We start from the raw sequence: 23,194 nt of genomic DNA on the forward strand, positions 1-23,194 counted from the left end.
GTTTGACATTACCGGGTGTGTGAGTGCTCCAAATTACTTTTTTGCTGTTATGATGTGAAAATATTGACGATGTTGCATTTTACTCTACAGGGTGCATTAATTTTAGATAGTTATAGAGATTATGGTTAAAATTGATATTTTACTCTCTGAGTCGAACGCTCACTCTTGTTCATTATTTTTTCAGGCTACAGGAGGATTATTGTTGTGGTTAACTTCTTTTCTTCTTCGCAGGTCATCTATTAATGTCTGTAATATTTGTATAATTCTGTTAACTCCTAGAATTTTCGCATGTGTTAGAAATATTTATTTGATTTGGGTCTGTAATATAATTTTTCATGTTGGACTGGATGAGGGAGCTGAGCTCCCATTTGACTTTATGTTATTATGAGTACGTGGAGGGTGAGCTGAGCTCCCCAATTGATTATATATTGTGTTTACAAGTCGGTTGAGTCAAAAACTCCCCATTAAAATGTCCATTTTATGGCCGGACTTTGTTCGGTTGAATTCTTGAAATTGGGCCCACATGGGCCCTAGAGTTTGGTTAAGTAATAGTTAGGCTTACTATGGGCCTCGAGGGCTTTAGGCTGACCCAGGTCCTAATGCCGGTCCGGCCCTTAGGTTGGGTCGTGACTTTTTTTTTTTTCTGCAAGGTCTTGATGTATTTTAAAAATGTTCACTTTTTTAAATTGACTTTGAATTTTTTAATTCAGAAATATCAATGTTGAGACTTCACCATTAATTGACACCTAGCATAATTAATAAATAATAATTTTAAATTTCAATTTAATTTATTTTTTTAATTGTAATTAATATTATTAGATAATGTTTAATTGAATAATTTTATCTTAAAATATATAATTATTGAAATTTAAAATATAAGATAAAATAAAAAAAATGTTTAAATATTAGTTTTATTTAAAAATATAAAATATTTAAAATTAAAAAATAAAATATTTGATATTTAATTTTTAATAAGATATATATATATATATAAGTAATTTTTTAAATGTAAATCATTTGAGATTTATAGTAATTTTTTAACTAAATCTAATAATTTATTTATAATAAATTAATTTCAACCATAAATTTTGTGATTAAAATTAGTTTATTTATAATAATTTACATTTTAAAAGTAAATTTAGTTTTATAAAAATCGAACCAAATTGATTAAATCAATTTTTAAAAAATTCAAAACCATTCGAACCTGAATAAGAAAGTAAAGATTCAAAATTTTACTTTGGTGATTATTTTGGTTTAAACAAAATATTACTAAATTAATATATATTGATATGTAAATTAATATAATAACTAAATTTTTGTCAACGTATAAAAAATAAATAATTTAATCAGTTGAAATTTATTTGATTTAAGTTAAATAAAAATTAGAAATAAAAAGTTTAAATTATTATCACTTGATGCACAGGTGGATGACTAGTTATATTATAAAGCTGTGATCTATATAAACATATTACTTGAAGTAGCAAGTCAATAGAAATTAAACACATATACAGTTTCAATTATTAAATTTTAACAAAATAAAAAATCTTAATAGTTACTTGGTACTTATATAATTTTTTAGGACCACTTATGCTCAAGTCTTCATTGATTTGCCATTTCATGCAAGATTCTACATGGAATCACTGTGTAGTTTTTTCTCGCTCTAAAACAGGAAGTCCAGCACTGCATCAATTTTAACAAGGAGGAAAAGACGTGTCTGTTCAAGTCTATTACCGTGTGGAGCCTCATAACCATGTAAGCAATCAACATCCTTATCTTGCTTTCCATTCTAAATTCTTATTGTAAGTCTGAGGTTTTTGGTTCTTCTGAGATGTACTATGGCTGAATCAATCTACAAAGATGAAGAAGAAGGGATTTATCAGATGCACAATAGGGTAGATGGCTTCAATCAGAAGGTTAGGAGTATATTATGTGAATATAAATAACTATTATGTTGCAAGATGGTCTTTTGTTCTTCTAGCAAATAAATTTTCTTGTTTTTAAACAGGTTACCAACGTGGAACGTGTAATCCTCCTTGTGAACTTCTTCTTAGAGCTTCCATCAGCTGTTCTTGATCAACTATCCTCTGAGCGTAAGCCCAAATATGCACTACTTAGTATGCTTATGTCTTTCACAGTCTTGATCATTTCGATCATTGATCTTGTTTACAAAGGTCGGAAAGAAAGAGTTACTTGGATGAAGAGGGGGTTGATACCTTGGTTTTATTTCCCATATCCAAATCACAAAGCTTTTGGGACATTTCCTGATATTGTAGGAATTGTTTGTGCCATCTTTCAATGTGTTTCTACTTCAATAGCTTATGCATTTTTGTCTCAGCATGCTCATAATCCTATGAACATAAATGTTTGGCCTGTAGTCTTTGCCTCTGGTCTATTGTTTTCTAGATTCTCTGGGAATCCTCCACAGAGAAGGCCAACCCCGCTTGTAAGGAGACTGCAACCTGCAGTTACAGCAGAGAAATTTACTGTGGCTCAACTTGCTGCAGCCACCAATTTTTTCTCACCAGAAAACAAAATTGGTGCAGGTAACTTTGCAATTGTTTATAAAGGGGAATTATCAGATGGTCGTGAAGTGGCAGTCAAGAGAGGGAACAGAGGTCAAAAGCTGATGAACTTTCAGGGGGAAAGGACTCTATCTGAATTGGCATCCTTGTCAAGGATTTACCACAAGCATTTGGTTAGGCCTGTTGGGTATTGTGAAGATAGGGATGAGAGGCTTGTAGTTTACGAGTACATGGAGAATGGATCTTTACATGATCATTTACATGACAAGACCAATAATGAAAAGAATAGTACCATTATCAATTCCTGGAAAATGAGGATCAAGATTGCATTAGATGCTGCCAGAGGAATTGAATATCTTCACAACTCAGCAATCCCAACCATCATTCACAGAGATATCAAGTCTTCTAACATATTGCTTGACTCGAATTGGACAGCAAGAGTTTCTGATTTCGGATTGTCATTGATGATTCCTGAATCTAAACCTGATTACAGGCCAATGATGGCAGTAGGAACAGCTGGTTACATTGATCCTGAGTACTATTATTTGAACGTATTAACTACAAAAAGTGATGTGTATTCTCTTGGTGTGGTATTACTAGAACTTCTGACAGGGAAAACAGCTGTATTCAAGGACACTGATAATGGAGGCACGCCAAAAAAATTAGTGGATTTTGCAGTGCCTAAAATTGCGATTGGTGAGTTGGTTAAGGTATTGGACGCCAGGGTCAGACCGCCAGAGCTTAATGAAGCAGAGGCAGTGGAGTTGGTGGCATACACTGCACTTCATTGTGTGAACTTGGTAGGGCTAGAAAGGCCAACTACGAGTAACATTGTTGCTAACTTGGAGCGAGCATTGTCTCTCTTTGATGCTAGTATGAAAGAGTATTGACACGGGAGGAGAAGCAAACCAGTCATTTGGTTTTATATATAAGTTAGAAGAATTAGATGTGTATAAGTTTCAATTTATTGTACTTTATAATTAGATTTGTACTTTTCTAGTTATAGGATTTCAGTTTCATTTACAATTTTAATACATTTCCTCTGATAAGCAAAATAAGCAAAAGAGATCATTCTGCAGCCAACGCAGAACAACAGGGAAGATGCTTGCTTTCATGGAATGCACAAATTTTCTATTTGGATTAGGAGCAGGTTTGGACTTATTGCAACTTAGAATCCTTCAATTTTTAGAAATTTTATGAGCAATTAATTAAACCAATCAACCCATCTATTGGTGAACCATCATGATTCATTTAAAGATTGCATTTTTAAGCAAATAAAAAGAATTGGAGAACTCCTTATTCTGGATTATACAATTACCTGCCTAAACTTCTTCCAAAGAAGGTGAAAAATGTTATTGTTCAATCTCCACAACTGATAGTTAAAATTAGACCTCGCCATAGGCCGGTTCGAAAAGTGAACTGGACCGCAACTGACTCGGATCAATGATTCTAGTTCATGAACCGACTCAAAACCGGGGTAAAGGGGGCAGTTAAGGTCCCCATTCCTTAAACATGGCCCAAAACTGACGGTTTAAACCAAAATCAGCCCGATTCATAAAATGGTTTTCTTTTCCTTGTTTTTAAAAAATTTATATTGGGTTTAACTGGGGTTTTTGTTAATGACAAAGATGGCAGTTTCTGTCAGTTGAATCATCCTATATTTACAACCTAGCTGCCTACTTCTTTTTCCCATCTTTATTTATACTATATTCTCATTCTTACTGTAAGTCTCAGCAAAAGATCACTAATCCTATGGCTGAATCCATCAAAATAATTTTGAGGAAGATAAGAATCTGATGGACTGATTATGCATAAATTAAAATACCTAATCTTATGGGGACAATTTGAGACACTATGAAAAAGTTTCAACTGAGGGAAATTTTTGATGTTATTAGGAAACTGAAACAGACATATGAGAATCCAAAGTACTGAGATTAATTGTCAAGCTGCCGTAACTACTCCTTTCCATGATTGACTCATGATTCTTGGCCACATAACTCCATAGTGTATATGAAAACTCAATAAAAGAAAATCAATCCTCAAAATGTTTCATTTAACAGCATGGAAGTGGATAACATTCTAAACAAGATAATTGAAGTGTTTAACTACTAGTTATTGAGATTGCACATAATTTATACACAGTATTAGATTGAAAGAGGCAAAAGCCAATACAAAGGTTTCCACAGCACATCATGTTTTGCTTGCATTTGTATCCTTTGTGCTTCCAGTTTTAGCACAACCACAGTAATAACAAAAAATTCCTGCAAGTCTAAATTGTCATTCCTTACTAAATTGCAGTCAATTTTAGGATCATCTTCTATCTAGATCTCCAGCTTGCTTTCATCTTAACCTTGAAGCACTCACCACACTCTTCTAAAATTGCTCATTGAATTGAACCCCTACATAACCTACCTAATCTACAATAAGTCTTTCTACTTTGAATTGACATCTTCATCAATTCAAAAACCCAGAACCCTAGTTTCACATCAGGGATGCAAGGAACTAAAGGATGAAGCATTTTGAAATTCAACCCATTATTTGAAAATATTATCAAAAGTGGGAAAAACTCATAAATTAATTAATAAATATACATCAATTGATCAAGTTCAAGAGGGCAATTAACACAGATTATACAATATCATACTATTTATTTATTTATATTTTCAAAAGTACAAACAATAATCCAAAAGAAAGAAAACACACCCAATATATTAAAAGTTAGGACCTTCCACTGCTGTTACTGTTACCGGAGCCATTACCGTTACGCTGCTGATAAGTAGCAGAGAAATTGGAAGACAAATCGGAGTAAAGCGAGACAACCTTGGAGATGTTACCGTTGAGTTCCTGAATCAAGGCAACGTTTTTTACCATGTTGTCGGGGATTCTGGACTGGTGATTTTCGTTCACTTGTTGGATCAAATTTCTGTTCCTATCGAGAACCGACTGAACTTGCCGGAAAGTGGAGTTGAAAGTTGCCCAGACCTCAGAGTCTCCTTCATCGTCGTCGTCGTCGTCGCTGGTGTGTTTGTGGCGGCGCTTGGTGGCTTTGGGATTGGAGGTGTCATCCATGGTTGATTCGGAAGCGGAGGCGGCGGCGGAGAGATGGAAGCAGCAGCTGTCGGTTTTATAGTTGTTCCATTATAAATATGGTTGCGTTGCTTCCTGTTGAGCGATGGACAGCGATCGGCTTTATAGTCTCTGCCGTGTAGACTAACGCTGCTCACTATGGTCTATCGAAGCCTACGCGAATTATAGAGAGTGTAATACACGCCACTGGCTGAATTTTGTATATTAAAAAAGTTCATTAAAATTATTTCATTACATAGTTAATCTTCCTAGTGCTAAAGAATTCGTTATTTTGTGTTAAACAATATGATAAAAGACTAATTAATAAATATTTTACATAATATTTTATATAAAAAAGTAATATTTCAGATGTATTTAATAGATTTTCTCTTAGTATAATTTATGAAAAATAAATTTCAAATTTGTGTGTAAATTTATGTTATTTTGAGTCTATATAATAATTTATCAAATAAATTTTAAGCCATTGTAAATATTTTTTAAAAAAATAAGAAAAAAATTGCCTAGGAGGGAATATTTTAACTAAGAAGTCAACCACGCGCTAATAGGTGAGAGTGGGAAAAGAATAGTGAGAAAATATCTTATGCAGTGCTTGGATTGGAAGAAAGATCTAAAAAAGCAATGACATTGCCACGGCATCAAAAAGTACTTGTTCTTTTGCCTCGTCTGTATTAGATATTTAAGGCAAAAAATATCTTCCGGCCAAAATATCACGTGCAACAATATCCACCCTGGTAACAATGGGCACACACACGCCCTCTAAACGAGCTAAGGCCTAGATTCAGCATTCAAATGAAATCAAATTAAATTTAATTAATTAAATTATTATATTTTAAAAATTATATTAAATTAAAATAAACGAAAAACAACTTAAATTAATTTATTCTATTTTAGTTTAATTTGATTTTAATTGATCAGTTTTTATGTTTTAATTATTTTGTAATTTAAATTTAATTTTTAAATTATTTAATTTAATTTTAATTTAATAATTATTAATAAGTAAAATTAAATAATTTATATGCATAAAATTACATATAATTTATAAACTTTTTATAAAAATAAATTAATTTAAAAATTAATATAATAATTCTATTTAGCTTGATTCAATTATTTTTTTTCTAAAATCGAATCAAATTAAAATAATTGAAATTCTTAAAATACAAATCGAATCAAACTAAATTATTAAATTAAAGTAATTCAATTAAATTCAAATCAAATAATACTCACCTCTAATCAAGGGAGTTCATTTGAATTACTCAAAAATCCTCTTTATTCAATAAAAAAAAATTAAAAATAAGAATTTTATATAATTCACAATATCATAGTTCACAGTTATAAAAGGCGATTTTAATATTATTAATAAAAATAAGTAAATTTTAATAATTTATTTATATATTATGAGTTTTTTTTTATTTTTTATTTTTTATTAAATGTGTTTATTTGAAAGATAGATGATTAATTATTAGATTAATTAATAATTTAATGATTAAATATTTATTTAAAAATGTGAAAGATTAATATTCAAATTTTGATATTAAAAAAATTCAATAAATTATGAAAACTCCCATCAAACTATAAAAGTGAATAGAAAAGACTTAAATATGAGATCCTTTAAATGGGCATTTTGAGTACCTTGATTGGCTTTAACTCTCAATCAATGAGTTATATTCAAATGTAAGAATATTTTCATTTTTGGTAAAGGCAACATTTTCATTTTTGACAAATGGCATCACTTTATATAATTACCAAAATTTTCCTTTTTATATAAAAAAAAATTCTTTCTTTTAATCAACATAATCAAATTCTCATTTGATATTGTATTAAAATTATTATTAAGATTCTATTTGGTAATAATTTTTAAAATAGCGTTTAATATTTTAATTATGATCGAAACATTATATCTCTTTTATTTATAATGTTCAGCTATTAATATTAGTGTTTAAAAACTGAAGGAGTGGTTCATAAAAAGTTACTTCTGACAGAACATTTTGACTCAATAAAATTATAGCACTATTTTTATATTTAATAGTTAATATAATAATTATTTTTACTTATTTTTTTATTTTAAATTATTATATAAACAATTAATTACTAACGGATCGCTAACAATTAATAAAATAGCGGATAATTATTAAAATAATTAATATTATCAAACAGGGCATAAAAAAATCATATTTTTAAATATATTAATTAGAGAATATTAAAATTTAAATTAATATTAAATTTAATATATTTTAATCATAAAACTTTAAAATAACATTTAATATAATATTTTTTAAAAATTTTAGCACCATCTTAGCCAAACTAGATCTTAAGTTAATCAACTAAATTAATCTACAAAAAATTATTATTTAAACCAAATCTATGGTAAATCATATTTAAGCAAAATTTTCCCCCGATCCATTATTCGCTAATCAATATTATTCTCAACAGCCCAACACCATTGAACTAGAAGCAACTCCATCCAATCATTCATCATCAACTTATCAGCTACAAGCTATGGCTCATAGATTGATCCACAAAACAATTTGTGATGCAGGTATGGTGACTAGTGGAATCCATTAGCATGAGCTGTTCATCACTTACTTGACATTGATGGTGATCTTAGCCATTTCTAGGATGAACTATCTTTATTCCTTGGTCTTTTTCAACAATTTGTCTCTATATAAATGCCAATTTGGGGACTAAGAACAACAAGATCTGCAATAAGTAAATTCAGTTAAATGTTTCATAGCCTTCATTTAGAAAGACATATATAAGATAAGCATTCAAAATTCTGTTTGTTTACTCTATACCAGGGGCGTTACTACGTTGTAGGTAGGGGGGTCATGGCTCCCATAAGGTTTTAAAATTATAATTTTATCTATAAATTTTAAATTTTTTTTAAAAAAATTATTATTTGCCTCCTCAAAAGTTTTTAAAGTTATAATTTTTTTTCTATAAATTTTAATATTTTTCAAGAAAATGATTGTTTGTCCTTCAAAAGTTTTCAAAATTACATTTTTACCTATACACTTTAATATTTTTTCAAAAAAATTATTGTTTGCCCTCTAAAATTTTTAAAATTAAATTTTACCCATAAAATTTAGTGTATTTTTTAAAAAACTACTATTTGCCGCTTTAATATTTTTATTTCTATTATGGCCTTTGCACTTCAATGTGAATTTCATTCATATCATCTCTTAAAATTATATATCTTTATTTTAGTTTCTATAATTTTTTTTTATTAAATTTTCATTTAATTTCCTTTTGATATTTATTTTTGACTCCCTTAAAGGCTAATTTCTAGTTCCACCCATGCTCTATACTACCTTGAGCTCTTTTGAAGCACAGCCTAATAGAGTTACTCAAGATAGCCATGCAGAAAAGATAAGCTAAACTCATTGATCAATGGGTATATGTACCTGAATTTTGGGTCTCATAACATCATCCAGTGGGAGTTCTTGCCTAAAATTAGTGTTTAGTCATATGTCTAGGTCTACCAAATAACCTATCTGATTCAAAAAGGTATTCTCTATCCTTTGTAAGAACCTGCCTAATGGTATTCCATTCATCTTTGAGCCTTTGAGAAGCTAAAATTTAGATCAGCAACTCACTACATAAACATATGATAACAAATTAAAGAATAAATGGTACACAGCTTGCCTTATGAACAAGCTGCAAGCCAGAAAGGGAGCTCAATCTACCTTTGAACCTTGTTCACCTGAAAAGTCCGTCGAAGGATAAATATATCAAAACGGGGGCTTGTTTGATTAGGATAACTCCGCTCAGGAACTTCTAAAATTCTGCTAATTTGGTTGGCCCTATGCCTTGACTTCCTGCAAAGTAAAGGCACGGGCGTTGAGTTTCCTAGAAAGTAGGCCATTTGAACCAATACAATCCACACTTCTCTATCGAGCTCTCCCTTTCTCTATCGATGAAGGAAATGAAAATGGATACGCAAGTTCTAAGGGAATGGGCAATTTGACGGTGTTCAGAAAGGTGAATAAAAAATGAAGCCAAGTCAGAAACTGAAGGAAAGCTACAATCCCACATCGAAGAAATAGAAAGGAGAGGTGAAGTGTAGTGCCTATAAATAAGAAGCGTGAAGCATCTTTCAACATACTTACCTGGACGGGGTCAATGGATGATCAAAAAGGTTCATGGCCTAGGTCAGTGACCTCCATTGCACTTTGGAGGGGTGCTGGTCTAAGGTCTCCCCAAGTTGGGAGAGCCTACGTCATAATTTGTGGTAGAGGGGGCCTGCGTTCGCGCGGCCCCTGCCAATATCTAGTGTGAAGTTGTTGGATAATGCTTCTCATAGTTTCGTGCAACCTTTAGGCATAAAATCAAGGGAAAGCCATTCGAGTTCTTTCATTTCATTTGTGCTTTTATGTGATTTCTGTGGATTGCAAGTAGATTTCACTATTTGGCCAGAAAAAGATGAGTCAAGCCTAGCTCTTATGTAGTAACTCTTTCAACAAGCGCAATTCTCTTGCAGGTTATCGGTTTCTGCTTTAAGCGTTCAGTCAACCTCTTTTGAAAGCGTCACTTTCTATGGAAGGAAAATGAGATGGGTTTCATATTTGTCATTAAAAAATGACTGTTATACAAGAAACAATAGAACTGAAAATAAAATTGTGTTCATAAACGCTTAAAAGATTTAATTGCAATAATTTTTCTCAATGGCTTCCTGAAAACCCTTACCTTTTTTTAGCCCTCTAGTTTTCATGTTTGATTCTCGTAAAATTAGCTCTTCTTAAATTCCTACTAGACGGAGGAAAAACATAGTGAAAAAGTTGGTACTACCACCTATTCCCATTGAATTTCCCTGTGAAATGTCCAGTCAGAGGGATTTAGTGTTGTTTTTCCGTTGGCGGCAACAAGATAATATGGCGAGTCCTCAGGAAATTCAGTGGGCATGGATTTCCAGTGTAGAGATGGACTCCACTCAGCCTCCTTCAGCACCTTCAGTATCTCCTCCACAACTATTTTGCTCCCTTCAGCACCTAAATGAATTCCATCCCTGACAAAAAAAAAGGGTCAAACAAACAAAATTTGAACTCTTGAAAAAGAACTGCAAACTCAGCTTAGAAGGATACATCTTGCCAGACATCACATTAAAAAATAATAATGTAAAGTTCAGTAGAACTTGATTCTTAATTCTTGCTTTAAAAGATTCTCAAATCAACAATCATGTCATATGCCTTCACTGCTTTACAAAAGAATTAATTCATCTGCGAAGTTGAATCGACTGTAATGGCTAATCTTAGCTCAAGGGAGCAGAAAGAAGAGATTCATCCATCTAGAAAGAAGAGATTCATCCATCTAGTGGTAACCAAATTTGACCTGGAGACGAGTCTAGAGCTTACTTGACTCGACATTCTCTCAACCATAAAAAAATCCAGTTGAATAAGTCTACTAGTAAGAGAGAACTGGAAAACATAAATCTGTCCCTGTGCTAAAAATCATACAAGATACTAACATGACTAGCAATATTGGTCATGATTTCATTTTATCATCGTAAACAAAACATGTTCAAGCATGAGGTTTATCACAATATGTAACCTAGTGGGGTTGGACCATTAATCTAAGGAATCGAGTCAAGGATTAACACAAGTAAAAAAGCATACCTAACTATAGCCAGAAAGCTTCCACACCATCCATCAATAAAAGCCTCACACATATCATGATGTGAGCAGTACAAACATGGCAACCGTAAATTAGATAGTTTCACTCAGAAATATTTTTCACTTCTTGACCTTGATTGTTATTGCAAAAAAAAGATACAGAGATGCCCAGAAAACTTACGTAAAGCAAGCAGTCGTCCAGTCGCTTCTTTTTTGAAGTGCAGAGAAAAGATCAACAACTTTCACACCCATTTCCTGGCATAGCTTTATGCATGCTTCTGAATACTTCTGGCATAACTCATTTGTTCGTACTAGCTCACTAAAAATTCCACTGATTTAAGAGAAAAAAATGATTCAGGATTTTATATTTAGTGATAGGGGAAAAAAATAAAGTAAAACACATGGACATAAATCAAATTACCTTGTGCCTGATCGAACCCTCTCCTCATCAACTGGAGGAGAGCTCAGGAAAATGATGCGTATGGTGTCAGAGAGGCTCTAATTTTCAAATATATAAGAATAAACATCAAATATTCTTCTTGGTAAAGCTCATAAAAGGTTATACATTAATATTCACACTATGAAAGAAGACTTGAACATAAAGCATTAATCAAGGATGCCATCAAAGATAAATTAAGTACTTATAGGTATCTAACAAATGGATGAGAAATTTTTTCAGTCTACATTTCTTGTAGTAGCCCAAAAGTTTCCTATTCTCCCTAAAATGAAGCCCATTTCAGTCCCAATCAAATCACTGCAGACAAGATGAGATATTCATTTGATCTCCTTCTTGAAAATCATTTTAGTCTATCATTCAACATTATAGATATTTTTGCAGGGAAACTTAAAAAAGGACAATTTTATTCATAGTAATTTCCCTGGAAAGGAGAGGGGAAAAAAAAACAAAGATTATGTAAATGGATGGACCCAGAATCACAGACAGGTGTTATTGTGGAGTCCATTTAAGTATGGCATTAATCTAAATTGCTGTGGCTGAAGCTATGTATAAAATAAATGCTTTGAAAAGAATATATCTTTGCCATGTAAAATTAGTAGATGATTGTATTATTTGAAAGAAGATAGAACCTTGAGATGAACTGCAATCTTTCTCATATTCTCTATGTACTCAGGAAGTGATACATGAGGACCTAGGCCAGATGAGTGAGGCCCCATGGAATCATTACCACCAAAATAGACTATCACCAAAGCAGGCTGTACAGCAGCATCCTACATTGCCAGAAAACAAAAAAAAAAAAACTGCATCAGATAATTGCACAAAAAGCTGTCAAACAAGAAAACTATTTAAAGGAACCTACATTATTTTGTATCACATATAACCAAAATAATGGAAGAAAACCAATAAAGAAAAGAAAACAAACACTTTTGCTGCCCAATTCTCTTGATATTATAGAAAGTACTTAACAACTTTGATTTTCAAGAATTAACTTTATATCAAAAATGCAAACAAGATCACAAGTTCCATTTTCAATGAAAGATCTTTTATGAATTTGACAATTAACGGGTCGGCAACAAATTTAAGCAATCATGCATGAGCCTTTCAAGACTACTTATATATTTGTGCAAATGTTCTTTTCTACAATTTATAATACTTAAGCAAGATTTGTCTGTTCACATATATTTCCAACACATAAGAATTTGCAAATTTTAGACAAATATCTGCAAACACACTGGAAAAATTGTAGATATAATCTTTTGCTGCCAAGGATAACATTAATACCATTGGAAAAATTTGATCCAGGACCTCAACAGCACGCCTCGAATTCCATCCATAGTACCCTCGCAACACTATGTCTGCCTGTGGTCAGTTGCAACAAAAATAAGATTGCAATAGAAATAACAAACCCCCCCCCCCCCCCCCCCCCCCCACCCCAACTCAAAAAAAAATAACTGCACATAACATTACAAGAAAAATATTGTAATATGTAATAGTAACAGCCTCGTACTTCCACAGGTGCTGATATTTAATGGCTAAAACCTACCAAATAAGCATTTGGGTCATTAGCCACAACATAAAATGTTAGAGAATAAAGTTATTTATACTACACCGCTTTAGTGTAGTTAGTTTAGTGGCTGAACACATGTATCTTGCAATAGAAAGTTGATAATTTTCTCTCTAGAAAATCTTAGTATATAAAGACATTTTTCTATATTCTTTAGTAATCAATCAATGAGAAGATTCTTTTTTCTCTCTCAAATCAGTTTGAACATGGTATCAGAGCTAAGATAGACAGTTATTTTTTTTTCTATCTTCTTCTTGTTCTTCTCTAGATTTGTGATTCTACTGAAGTTTTTTCAAAGATTTGCTGAGATTGTGTTATGATTTCTCGCCTAGGATCTAGTCACAGGCCTATTAATAGTGAAATATGATTCAAAAGCTAAACCTTTTACTTTACCTCCATTCTTTTGTCGACCTATTATTGCTGAAAACATGAGCTCATTAAAAGAGAGCTTTAACCTTACTCTTTGGAGAAGAGCGAGTCTAGATCTCTGTAACACCCTAGGCAAATCCCACATCGGCAAAACACGGGAGAGATGCTGGATTTATAAGTTGATGGTTCGTAACCCCTATTGACGCGTTTTAAAACCGTGAGGATTTCGGCCCAGAGCGGACAATATCACTAGTGGGCCGGGCAAATGTAATGGCCCGGCCCACTAGTGATATTGTCCGCTCTGGGCCGAAGCCCTCACGGTTTTAAAACGCGTCGCTAGGGGTTACGAACCACTAACTTATAAACCCAGGATCTCTCCCGTGTTTTGCCGATGTGGGATTTGCCTAGGGTGTTACAATCCACCCCCCTTATGGGACTCAGCGTCCTCGCTGAGGTTTGCCCCACCATCGCTCAAGGTTGCACGCGGAGCAGCTCTGATACCACAAATGTAACGGCCCGGCCCACTAGTGATATTGTCCGCTCTGGGCCGAAGCCCTCACGGTTTTAAAACGCGTCGCTAGGGGTTACGAACTACCAACTTATAAACCCAGCATCTCTCCCGTGTTTTGCCGATGTGGGATTTGCCTAGGGTGTTACAATCCACCCTAGGCCTTTATTTAATATATATATATTATTTTATTATTATTTAATATTTTTCTTTTATATTTTGGATATGTAGGAGATTCAAATATTCAATTAGTCAGTTGAAATTGTCTCTCGTCCATTGAAAATAACTATTGTCTTGGAGATTCCAGGTGAGTGGTAATTATAGTACATGGCACCGTTTTAGTCCCTTTTAAATTTTCTTAGCATTAAGTTTGTTATTAAATGAAATTTTAAATTAATATTTTAACAATTATTTTATATGTGATTTTCTAGAGTTTTATTTTATTATTAAATTTTATTTCAATTTTGATTAAATAATTGATTTTGTCAACTATTTCTGCATTAGACCCATTAGAATTCCGGGAACAGGCCTTTAATGTATTTATATTGATTGATATTTGACTATAAAATTTACCGATGTGTTACTGAATTGATTTGAGATTGATTTGATTTTATTGAATTGATTTGAGATTGATTTGATTTTATTGACTCTCTGAAACTATTGAAATACACTAGTGGAATTGCACTATCAGTTATTATTTGCTATCAGAATATTGTCCGCTCTGGGCCGAAGCCCTCACGATTTTAAAACGCGTCACTAAGGGTTACGAACCACCAACTTATAAACCCAGCATCTCTCCCGTGTTTTGCCTAGGGTGTTACAATCCATCCCCCTTATGGGACTCACCGTCCTCGCTGAGGTTTGCCCCACCATCGCCCAAGGTTGCACGCGGAGCGGCTCTGATACCACAAATGTAACAGCCCAGCCCACTAGTGATATTGTCCGCTCTGGGCCGAAACTCTCACGGTTTTAAAACGCGTCGCTAGGGGTTACGAACCACCAACTTATAAACCCAGCATCTCTCCCGTGTTTTCCCGATGTGGGATTTGCCTAGGTGTTACAATCCACCCTCTTATGGGACTCAGCGTCCTCGCTGAGGTTTGCCCCACCATCGTTCAAGGTTGCACGCGGAGCGGCTCTGATACCACAAATGTAATGGTCCGGCCCACTAGTGATATTGTCCGCTCTGGGCCGAAGCCCTCACGGTTTTAAAACGAGTCACTAGGAGTTACGAACCACCAACTTATAAACCCAGCATCTCTCCCGTGTTTTGCCGATGTGGGATTTGCCTAGGGTGTTACAATCTCAATTTAGTTGAAAATAATTATACTTTATATTTTATTCATAATCTGACCCTTTATAAAGAGATTGTTACATGATTTCACATGGAATTTTCTAGTATTGGAAATCAATATTTAAGGTTATAATTTAAGATAATGATAATCAGAGTAATATCTTAATTGAGATATTTATTTCTACTAATAATTAATTGTTGCTGTTGCTAAATCCACCTTTGATGCTAATTTATTTGTTGCCATTCTTATTAACATTGACTGGAATCTCTTGTGGATCACGTCTTGCATAAGTCTTGCCCACAAATGCATCAATAACATCACTCCCCTTCTTGGAGAAAGAGCTTGTCCTCAAGCTCAAAAGTAGGATAAGACTATGAATCACCCATAATCCCTTTGCCCCATTGCTTCCTCTGAATCATCCATCTTCAGCCAAAACAACTTCTTCCACTGATGCCCAGAGGAATATGATTCATCACAATTATAATAAAGTCCCTTTGCTCTTTGCTCAGCCATATCTGGGCGACTCAATCTTTTAATAAAGGGAGATGAAACACTTCCTAAACTGGAATTCTGTAATGCGCTAATAGCTTGGTTGGCAGTAGTCTTGGTTACAAGTGTTGTTCTTATATTAAACCATGAATTTATCCAATTTTCTTCTAGTTGTTGTTTCCTTTCAAAGGCTCTTGCTAGATTCATAGTTGCCACCAAGGTCAAGGAATTTTGCATCTCTACATCAATTTGGATTGAATCTGTGAATCCTGCAATAAACAAATCAATTTGTTAATCTACTAGAACTGTTGTTGCACAAGCTAGAAGGCTCTGGAATTGACGTTGGTACTCTTCCATCGTCCTTGTCTGCTTCAAATTAGCCAATTCGCCCAAAGGATTGCTACTGAGTGGAGGCTAGAATTTTAAATTGCAATATTCTTTAAATTCATTTCACGATAATCGGGATTCTTCTTGTTCTAATCTGCAGAACCAGAGTTTTGCCTCTCCTGTCATATGCAATGCTACGAGGTTCACCTTATCTATTTCTAGCATCCATTGGTTTGAAAAAAATTGTTCACATCGGTATAACCAAATCAATGGATCTTTGGATCCATCAAATGTTGGAAAATCCAACTTCTAATACCTTAGTACTACCCTTGCCCTGAGTCTAGTTTTTGTTTTCCCATCAATCCTATTGTTGCTGCCTTCATAGTTGTTACTACTACCTAAACCGCCCTCTGTTTCCTTGCCTCAACTCTTGTAAGTTCCCTGAATGAACTCTTGTAATTGACGGGACAAGTTTTGCAATTAGGATTCTAGTTTTGACTCTGATTGCTTGATTCGATCTTCCATCCTTGATTCAGCCTGTGCTACTCTTGCTTCAATCAATGCTTGTGCTTCTTGAAATAGTGCCCTCAATTCTTCTCTTGGATCTGTATCGTCCATGATAGCCGACTCTGATACCAATTTGTTATGATCTCTCGCTCAGGATCTAGTCATAGGCCTATTAATAGTGAAATCTGATTTAAAAACTGAACCTTTTGCTTTACCTCGATTCTTTCCTTGACTTATTGTTGCTAAAAACGTAAGCTTATTAAAAGGGAGCTCTAACTTTAGACTCGTTGGAGAAGAAAGAGTCCAAATATCAATTTAGATGAAAATAATTCTAATTTATATTTTATTCATAATCTGATCTCTTTATAAAGAGATTATTACATGATTTCATATAGAATTTTCTACTTTTGAAACCAACATTTAAGGCCATAATTTAAAATAATGATAATCAGAGTAATATCTTAATTGGGATATTTATTTTTACTAATAATTAATTGTTACTGCTGCTAAATTCACCTTTGATGCTAATTTATTTATTGACATTCTTATCACCATTGACTGGAATCTCTTTTGGATCACATTTTGCATAAGGCTTACCCACAAATGCATCCATAATAGATTCTTCATCATTTCTGGTTTGTTTTGTTGTTGTTGATTGGGTTTTTCAAAGATTAGCTTCTTCTTTGCTAAGATATGATGGTGAATACCTCAATCACTAAGGATTCTGCATCTACTACTCAGAATCGAGAGAATCGAGGAAGTAATGATTCAATTACTACGGATTTTAATAATCCTTTGCATGTTCTTCCTTTTGATACACCTAGTTTTAAGCTTGTTTCGCATGTATTATGACCTGAGAATTTTAGTTCTTGTAAACAATCTATGATTGTTGCTTTGGTGGCTAAGAACAAAATAGGAATTATAGATGATTCTGTTAAACCTGTTGATACATCTGATCCTTTATATTCTCTGTGGCAAAGATGCAATAGTCTAGTTAAGTCATGGTTGATTAGTGCAATGTCCAAAGAAATTGCAGATACAATCATCTATTTGCCATATGCTTCTGATATTTGGAAAGACCTTTCTCAAAGGTTTTCTGGTAATAATGCTACAAAAATTTTTCAGCTAAAACAAGAAATTCATATGCTCTGTTAAGGCAATGATTCTATTGCAGTATATTACTCTAAACTTAGGAAGATTTGGAATGAATTACAAGCGTTGTCTTCAGTTTCTACTGAATTTGATAAATGTATGGAATTTCTTATGGGACTCGATGAAACTTACAATCAAGTGAGGAGTCAAATTCTTTTGATGGATCCTCTACCTACAATAAATCAGCTGTATGATGAATTGTTTCAAGAGGAATCACAGAGAAAAGTGTATTCTAGTGAACAATATATCAATTCAGCACCTGCAATCTTTGTAGTCACTCCATCTCAAGTTCATTTGTTCCTCAAGGTGCAGGGAGAGGAAAGAAGAATTTTACTTGTAATTACTGGGTAAACCAGGTCACAAGAAGGACACATGTTTTAAATTGGTGGGATATCCAATTAATTTCAAGTTTAATAATGCTGAAAGAGGTACTGCTCTAGTCAAAGCACAAGTAGCACAGATTACTGCTCCAATACTTCTAGTGTTGGCACCGATAGTGCAAATACTGGAACCACCCGTGCACCACAGTTCACTCAGGCACAAATCCAACAACTAATGTCCTATTTGTAGTCTCTTAATGGTGGAGAGTCTTCAAGGTGTTCTTAGGAGGTTCATATGGCAGGTATAGTTCACACCTTGACATTTTCCAATATTATCCATACATGGATTATGGATAGTGTAGCATCCAACCACATAACACATAATTTTGATAGCCTTAAAAACACTATTTCCGTACCTCATTCCACTGTTAAACTTCTTGATGGTACTCTTGCCCCCATTACATATAAAGGAACTATTCAATTGACTCCTACTCTCACCCTTTATGATGTTTTGTATAGTCTCAAATTTCAATTCAATTTGATTTCTGTTAGTCAACTAACCAAAAATATTCATTGTTATGTTCAATTTTTTCCTGATTACTGTTTGACACAGGACCTGAACAAGGAGAGAATTCTGTGGATTAGTAATCAGCAACATGGCATAAATAGTCTATGCACATCCTCTTCTACCATTCCTTCTGCTATTACCTCTGCTATCTCTTTGTTTTCCAATGTAAATAGCCCAAATAAATCTGTTGCTAAGACTTGTGTAGACCATTATCTCTTATGGCATGCTAAGCTAGGCCATCTTTCAAATCAAAAACTCAAATTTTTGTTTCCCAATTTCATTGATAATAAAAGTGTGTGACATTTGTGCTTATGCCAAGCAAGCTAGAATTCCTTTTCCTAATAGTTCTACTCTTAGTTCTCATAAATTTGATTTGATTCATCTAGATATTTGGGGTCCATACAAAGTCCCTAGTAGGACTAGTGCCAAATTTTTCTTGAATATTGTAGATGATTTTTCAAGAGGAACATGGACTATTTTGATGAAATGCAAATTTTAAGTCTTAATTCATGCAAAAAATTTTCTTGCCATGGTCCAAAATCAACATCAAACTGCTGTCAAAAGAATTAGAAGCGATAATGGACCTGAGTTTCTATGTAAAGACTTAGTTACTCATTTTCAAGCCTTAGTTATTATTCAAGAAAATTCTTGTTCTTACACACCACAACAAAATGGTGTGGTTGAAAGGAAACACAAACATATTCTTGAGATTGCTAAAGCACTTAAATTTCAAGCTTCCTTTCCTCTTTCCTTTTGGGGGGATTGCATTTTTGCAGCCACATACATGTTAAATAGATTGCCCACTCCTATTTTGCACTTTGCAGAACAAAACTCCTTTTGAACAACTTTATGGTCATCCACCTAATTTGTCCCATATGAAGGTCGTAGGTTGCTTGTGCTATGCTACTGTCACGCATTGTCATAAAGATAAGTTTACTACTAGAACCACCAAGTGTGTTGTCATAGGATATTCTCATGCACAAAAAGGGTATTTGTTATACGATTTAGCTACTCATCATACATTTGTTTCTAGAGATGTGATATTTCATGAAACCATTTTTCCATTTCAATTTGTTTTTGCATCATCTGAACCTATTCTTTCTATTCATTTTGTTGATCCTGTTGTTCTTATTGATCCTTTGTCTTATGTAATTCCATTTGATTATGTTATGCCTTCCAATAATTTTGCTGAATAATCAGTTTCTTCTGATTATCTAGTTCATTCTCAGTCCAATGCATTAGAAAATAATTCCATTATTCTAGAGTCATCTTTGTCTTTAAGAAGGTCAACAAGACTCTCTAAACCTCCAATTTGGCTCAATGACTGTACTTGCAATGTGGTTGCTTCTCAATCTACACAATTTTTCCCTAGTTCAAGTTCCAATTCTCTTCTCAATTCTCATTCTCATATTCCTTATTCTCTTTCTTCATTTTACACTTCAACCAATGTTATCAAGCCTTTCTCACTCACATTGATTCTGAAAAAGAACCAAATGCTTATACCGAAGCTTATTTCTACTCCAAAATGGATTGAGGTAATGCAAGATGAACTTGTTGCCTTGGAAAGGAATGGGACCTAGACCTTGAATACTCTTCGCCCTGGTAAGATAGCTATAGGGTGTAAATGAGTCTACAAAATTAAGCATAGAAGTGATGGGACTATTGAGAGGTAGAAGACTCGCTTAGTGGCGAAGGGTTACACACAAAACGAAGGGATAGATTTTCCTGAGACATTTTCTCCAGTTGCTAAAATATACACTGTCAGAACTTTGTTAGCTATTGCAGCTGTTAAGGGTTGGCCTTTAGTTCAAATGGAAGTGAATAATGCTTTCTTGAATAGAGATTCATATTAAGAAGTGTATATGTCTTTACCTCCAGGCTCTTATTCAAACCATTTAGAGAAGGGGGAAATTAGCATGCAAGTTGCAAAAATCTATGTATGGTTTGAAACCAGCTAGCAAGCAGTGGTTTCAAAAGTTATCCACAGCTATTTAACTAATGGTTTTGTGCAGTCCAAATGTGATTACTCTTTGTTCATGAAAAACACAAAATCAAGTCTTCTTGTTATCTTGGTGTATGTAGATGATAACATTTTGGCAGGTGATAGTACGACAGATATAGAAGAATTGAAGCAATATTTGAAGTCCCAATTTTTTTTGAAAGATCTAGGAGATTTGACATATTTTTTGGGCCTAGAGATAGCCAAGTCCTCTGCTGGAACATGTATATCTCAGAGGAAGTACACATCGGAGTTACTAGCAGACACAGGTTTGACAACAGCCAGGCCAGATCCTACACCTATGAAGCAGAATTTAAAACTTGATAATGAGGATGGTGATTTACTTGAAGATATTGCAGATTTTCAAAGACTTGGGGGAAGGCTCATTTATCTCACAGTAACCAGGCCAAACATATCATTTGCAGTGCAAACCTTAAGTCAGTTCATGCATGCTCCAAGAAAACCTCATCTTGAAGCAGCATTCAGAGTAGTTAAATATTTGAAAGGGAGACCAGGACAAAGGGTGTTCATGTCTGCAGCAAGTGAGCTAAAGTTAGAAGCTTATTGTGATTCAGATTGGGCTAGCTGTCCAGTGACTCGAAGGTCCACAACTGGTTATTGTGTTTTCGTTGAAATCTATGATTTCTTGGAAAACAAGGAGACAAAACACTATATCCAGATCTTCAGCAGAAGCAGAATATAGGTCTCTGGCAGATTTAACTTGTGAAATAATATGGCTGCAGAGATTAAATCAGGAACTTGGAGTTAAAGTTGCAGCCCCAGCAAGCATTCATTGTGATAACAAGGCTGCAATACATATAACTCATAATCTTATTTTTTATGAGCGTACAAAGCACATGGAACTTGATTGCCACATTGTGAGGGTCAAAATTCAAAAGGTGTTATCAGAACAGAATTTGTTCCTTCAAAAGAAAAAGTAGCAGATTTACTAAGGCTCTCAGCAGGCAACAGCACCAGCATTTAGTCAGCAGGATGGGATTTTTGAACTTGTTTAAACCCCATCTTGAGGGAATGCGTTAGAGAATAAAGTTATTTATACTATACAGTTTTAGTACCTGTTTGGCATTTGGCTTGAAGGGCCAAAACTATTTTTTTGAATAAAAGCATCATCTTAAATTCCGTAAAAAAAGAAAGTTTAAAAAAATATGTTTTACTATTTTAGTATTTTTACGCTAAAATTTATCAAATTTAAATTTAAATTATTTTTTAATACTCTCTAAATAGTATATTTAAAAAAAAAAATAATTTTCTCAACAATTCCAAAAGCAATGCCAATCCTTAGTGTATTTAGTTTAGCGGCGGAACACATGTACCTTGTGCTAGAAAGTTGCTATTTTTCTCTCTAGAAAATCTTTGTATGTAAACAAGACATTTTTCTGTATTCTTCGGTAATCAATCAATGAGAATTTTTTTTTTTCTTCTCTCAAATCGGTTTGAACATAAAACCCTTCTGACCTTCTACTCTATTTTACCCAATAAACTTATAAAGACCCTCGATTTCACACCATGAGTAAAGATGAAGTAAACCAATAGATTAAACAAACATAATACAGAGGCAAATTGAAGAAATGGGAAAACAGAGGCACGAAACATAGAGACAACAATGAATCAAATTATAAACAAAACACAGAAAAAAAGAAAAAGTACTTTGCGAGCGTAGATGTCGGTGAGAATGGAGCCCCAACCGCCATGGCTGAAGCTGAGCTGGACAATGGAGGATCCAAAGAGCACGAACTGTGGCCTTGTTGGTCCCACCATTTCTATATCTCTCTCTCTCTCAAAAAGACTCACTTTTCTTCGCTTTCTAGCGCTGTTTCACACAAGCAAACACGCTTTTCTGATGGAAGTATGAACAAGATGACCGCTCCCACCTTCCAACCACTTCCTTAAAAGAACGCTCCAATGTTGGAGGTCTGTTGCAGGTTTGTAGCTTGGCTGACAATGTTCTGTTGCAAATTCATTTATTGCAAATTCATAAAAGCGTATGCAAAAGAAGATATTCACTGTGGCCCAAGACCTCACGGGTCCACGTCCATCCATCCATCCTCTATTTATTGTAATATAGAACTTATGGATATTTTTAATAATTTAAAATTCAATAGTGTTTTGATTAACTTTATACAAATTAATTGTTTAATTTATCTCTTCAAACAAGTAAACAAAACTCTTTATATTTTATTTATAACAATTATTTTTATCCTTTAAGTAAGTTTTATATTGATGATATATTTGTTTAGATACCAAACATTTTAAATCCATAGATTTCTCATCTATTGAAGTGGAATCGAATTCTGAGATTTGTGTTGCTGCTTTGAGCAATCCTGATGATTTGGTGCCATGGGAAATTCGGGCTATTATCCCGACAATCAAAACTTGTAGCTCCCATTTTCGGGCCATTTCATT

At 33.7% G+C, this 23,194-nt stretch overlaps 3 protein-coding genes and 1 non-coding gene across 4 annotated transcripts; 2 read left to right on the top strand and 2 right to left on the bottom strand.

Moving 5' to 3' along the window:
• The first annotated feature begins 1,475 nt into the window (after window positions 1-1,475).
• Window positions 1,476-3,556, top strand: LOC110646447 (putative serine/threonine-protein kinase-like protein CCR3). The gene is made up of 2 exons (XM_021799882.2): window positions 1,476-1,913; window positions 2,006-3,556. Exons 1-2 carry the CDS (start codon window positions 1,836-1,838, stop codon window positions 3,410-3,412), a joined length of 1,485 nt encoding a protein of 494 aa, XP_021655574.2. The 5' UTR covers window positions 1,476-1,835; the 3' UTR covers window positions 3,413-3,556.
• A 1,511-nt stretch (window positions 3,557-5,067) lies between these two features.
• Window positions 5,068-5,686, bottom strand: LOC131177351 (protein EARLY FLOWERING 4-like). The gene has a single exon (XM_058142318.1). The coding sequence runs from the start codon at window positions 5,589-5,591 to the stop codon at window positions 5,241-5,243; it is 351 nt and encodes a 116-aa protein (XP_057998301.1). The 5' UTR covers window positions 5,592-5,686; the 3' UTR covers window positions 5,068-5,240.
• A 4,021-nt stretch (window positions 5,687-9,707) lies between these two features.
• Window positions 9,708-9,868, top strand: LOC131177352 (U1 spliceosomal RNA). Its single transcript, XR_009146892.1, has one exon. It is a non-coding gene; the product is annotated as a U1 spliceosomal RNA (small nuclear RNA).
• A 269-nt stretch (window positions 9,869-10,137) lies between these two features.
• On the bottom strand, window positions 10,138-22,799 carry LOC110646454 (GDSL esterase/lipase CPRD49). The gene is made up of 6 exons (XM_021799891.2): window positions 22,439-22,799; window positions 12,954-13,031; window positions 12,302-12,442; window positions 11,637-11,713; window positions 11,397-11,546; window positions 10,138-10,611 (listed from the first exon to the last, which is right to left on the bottom strand). The coding sequence occupies exons 1-6, from the start codon at window positions 22,547-22,549 to the stop codon at window positions 10,398-10,400; spliced, it is 771 nt and encodes a 256-aa protein (XP_021655583.2). The 5' UTR covers window positions 22,550-22,799; the 3' UTR covers window positions 10,138-10,397.
• Window positions 22,800-23,194: the final 395 nt, after the last annotated feature.

This window comes from Hevea brasiliensis, unplaced genomic scaffold, assembly GCF_030052815.1.
Source record: "Hevea brasiliensis isolate MT/VB/25A 57/8 unplaced genomic scaffold, ASM3005281v1 Scaf416, whole genome shotgun sequence".
NCBI lineage: Eukaryota > Viridiplantae > Streptophyta > Magnoliopsida > Malpighiales > Euphorbiaceae > Hevea > Hevea brasiliensis.

What these genes read in the sequence shown, in the direction of transcription:
- LOC110646447 (XM_021799882.2), top strand. Translation starts at nt 1,836, where the DNA reads ATGGCTGAATCAATCTACAAAGATGAAGAAGAAGGGATTTATCAGATG. An exon ending in TAGATGGCTTCAATCAGAAG is followed by an intron (nt 1,914 to 2,005) that starts GTTAGGAGTATA and finishes GTTTTTAAACAG; the next exon opens with GTTACCAACGTGGAACGTGT.
- LOC110646454 (XM_021799891.2), bottom strand. Translation starts at nt 22,549, where the DNA reads ATGGTGGGACCAACAAGGCCACAGTTCGTGCTCTTTGGATCCTCCATT. An exon ending in AGATTGCAGTTCATCTCAAG is followed by an intron (nt 11,714 to 12,301) that starts GTTCTATCTTCT and finishes TTTGAAAATTAG; the next exon opens with AGCCTCTCTGACACCATACG. An exon ending in AGGGTTCGATCAGGCACAAG is followed by an intron (nt 11,547 to 11,636) that starts GTAATTTGATTT and finishes CTCTTAAATCAG; the next exon opens with TGGAATTTTTAGTGAGCTAG.
- LOC131177351 (XM_058142318.1), bottom strand. Translation starts at nt 5,591, where the DNA reads ATGGATGACACCTCCAATCCCAAAGCCACCAAGCGCCGCCACAAACAC.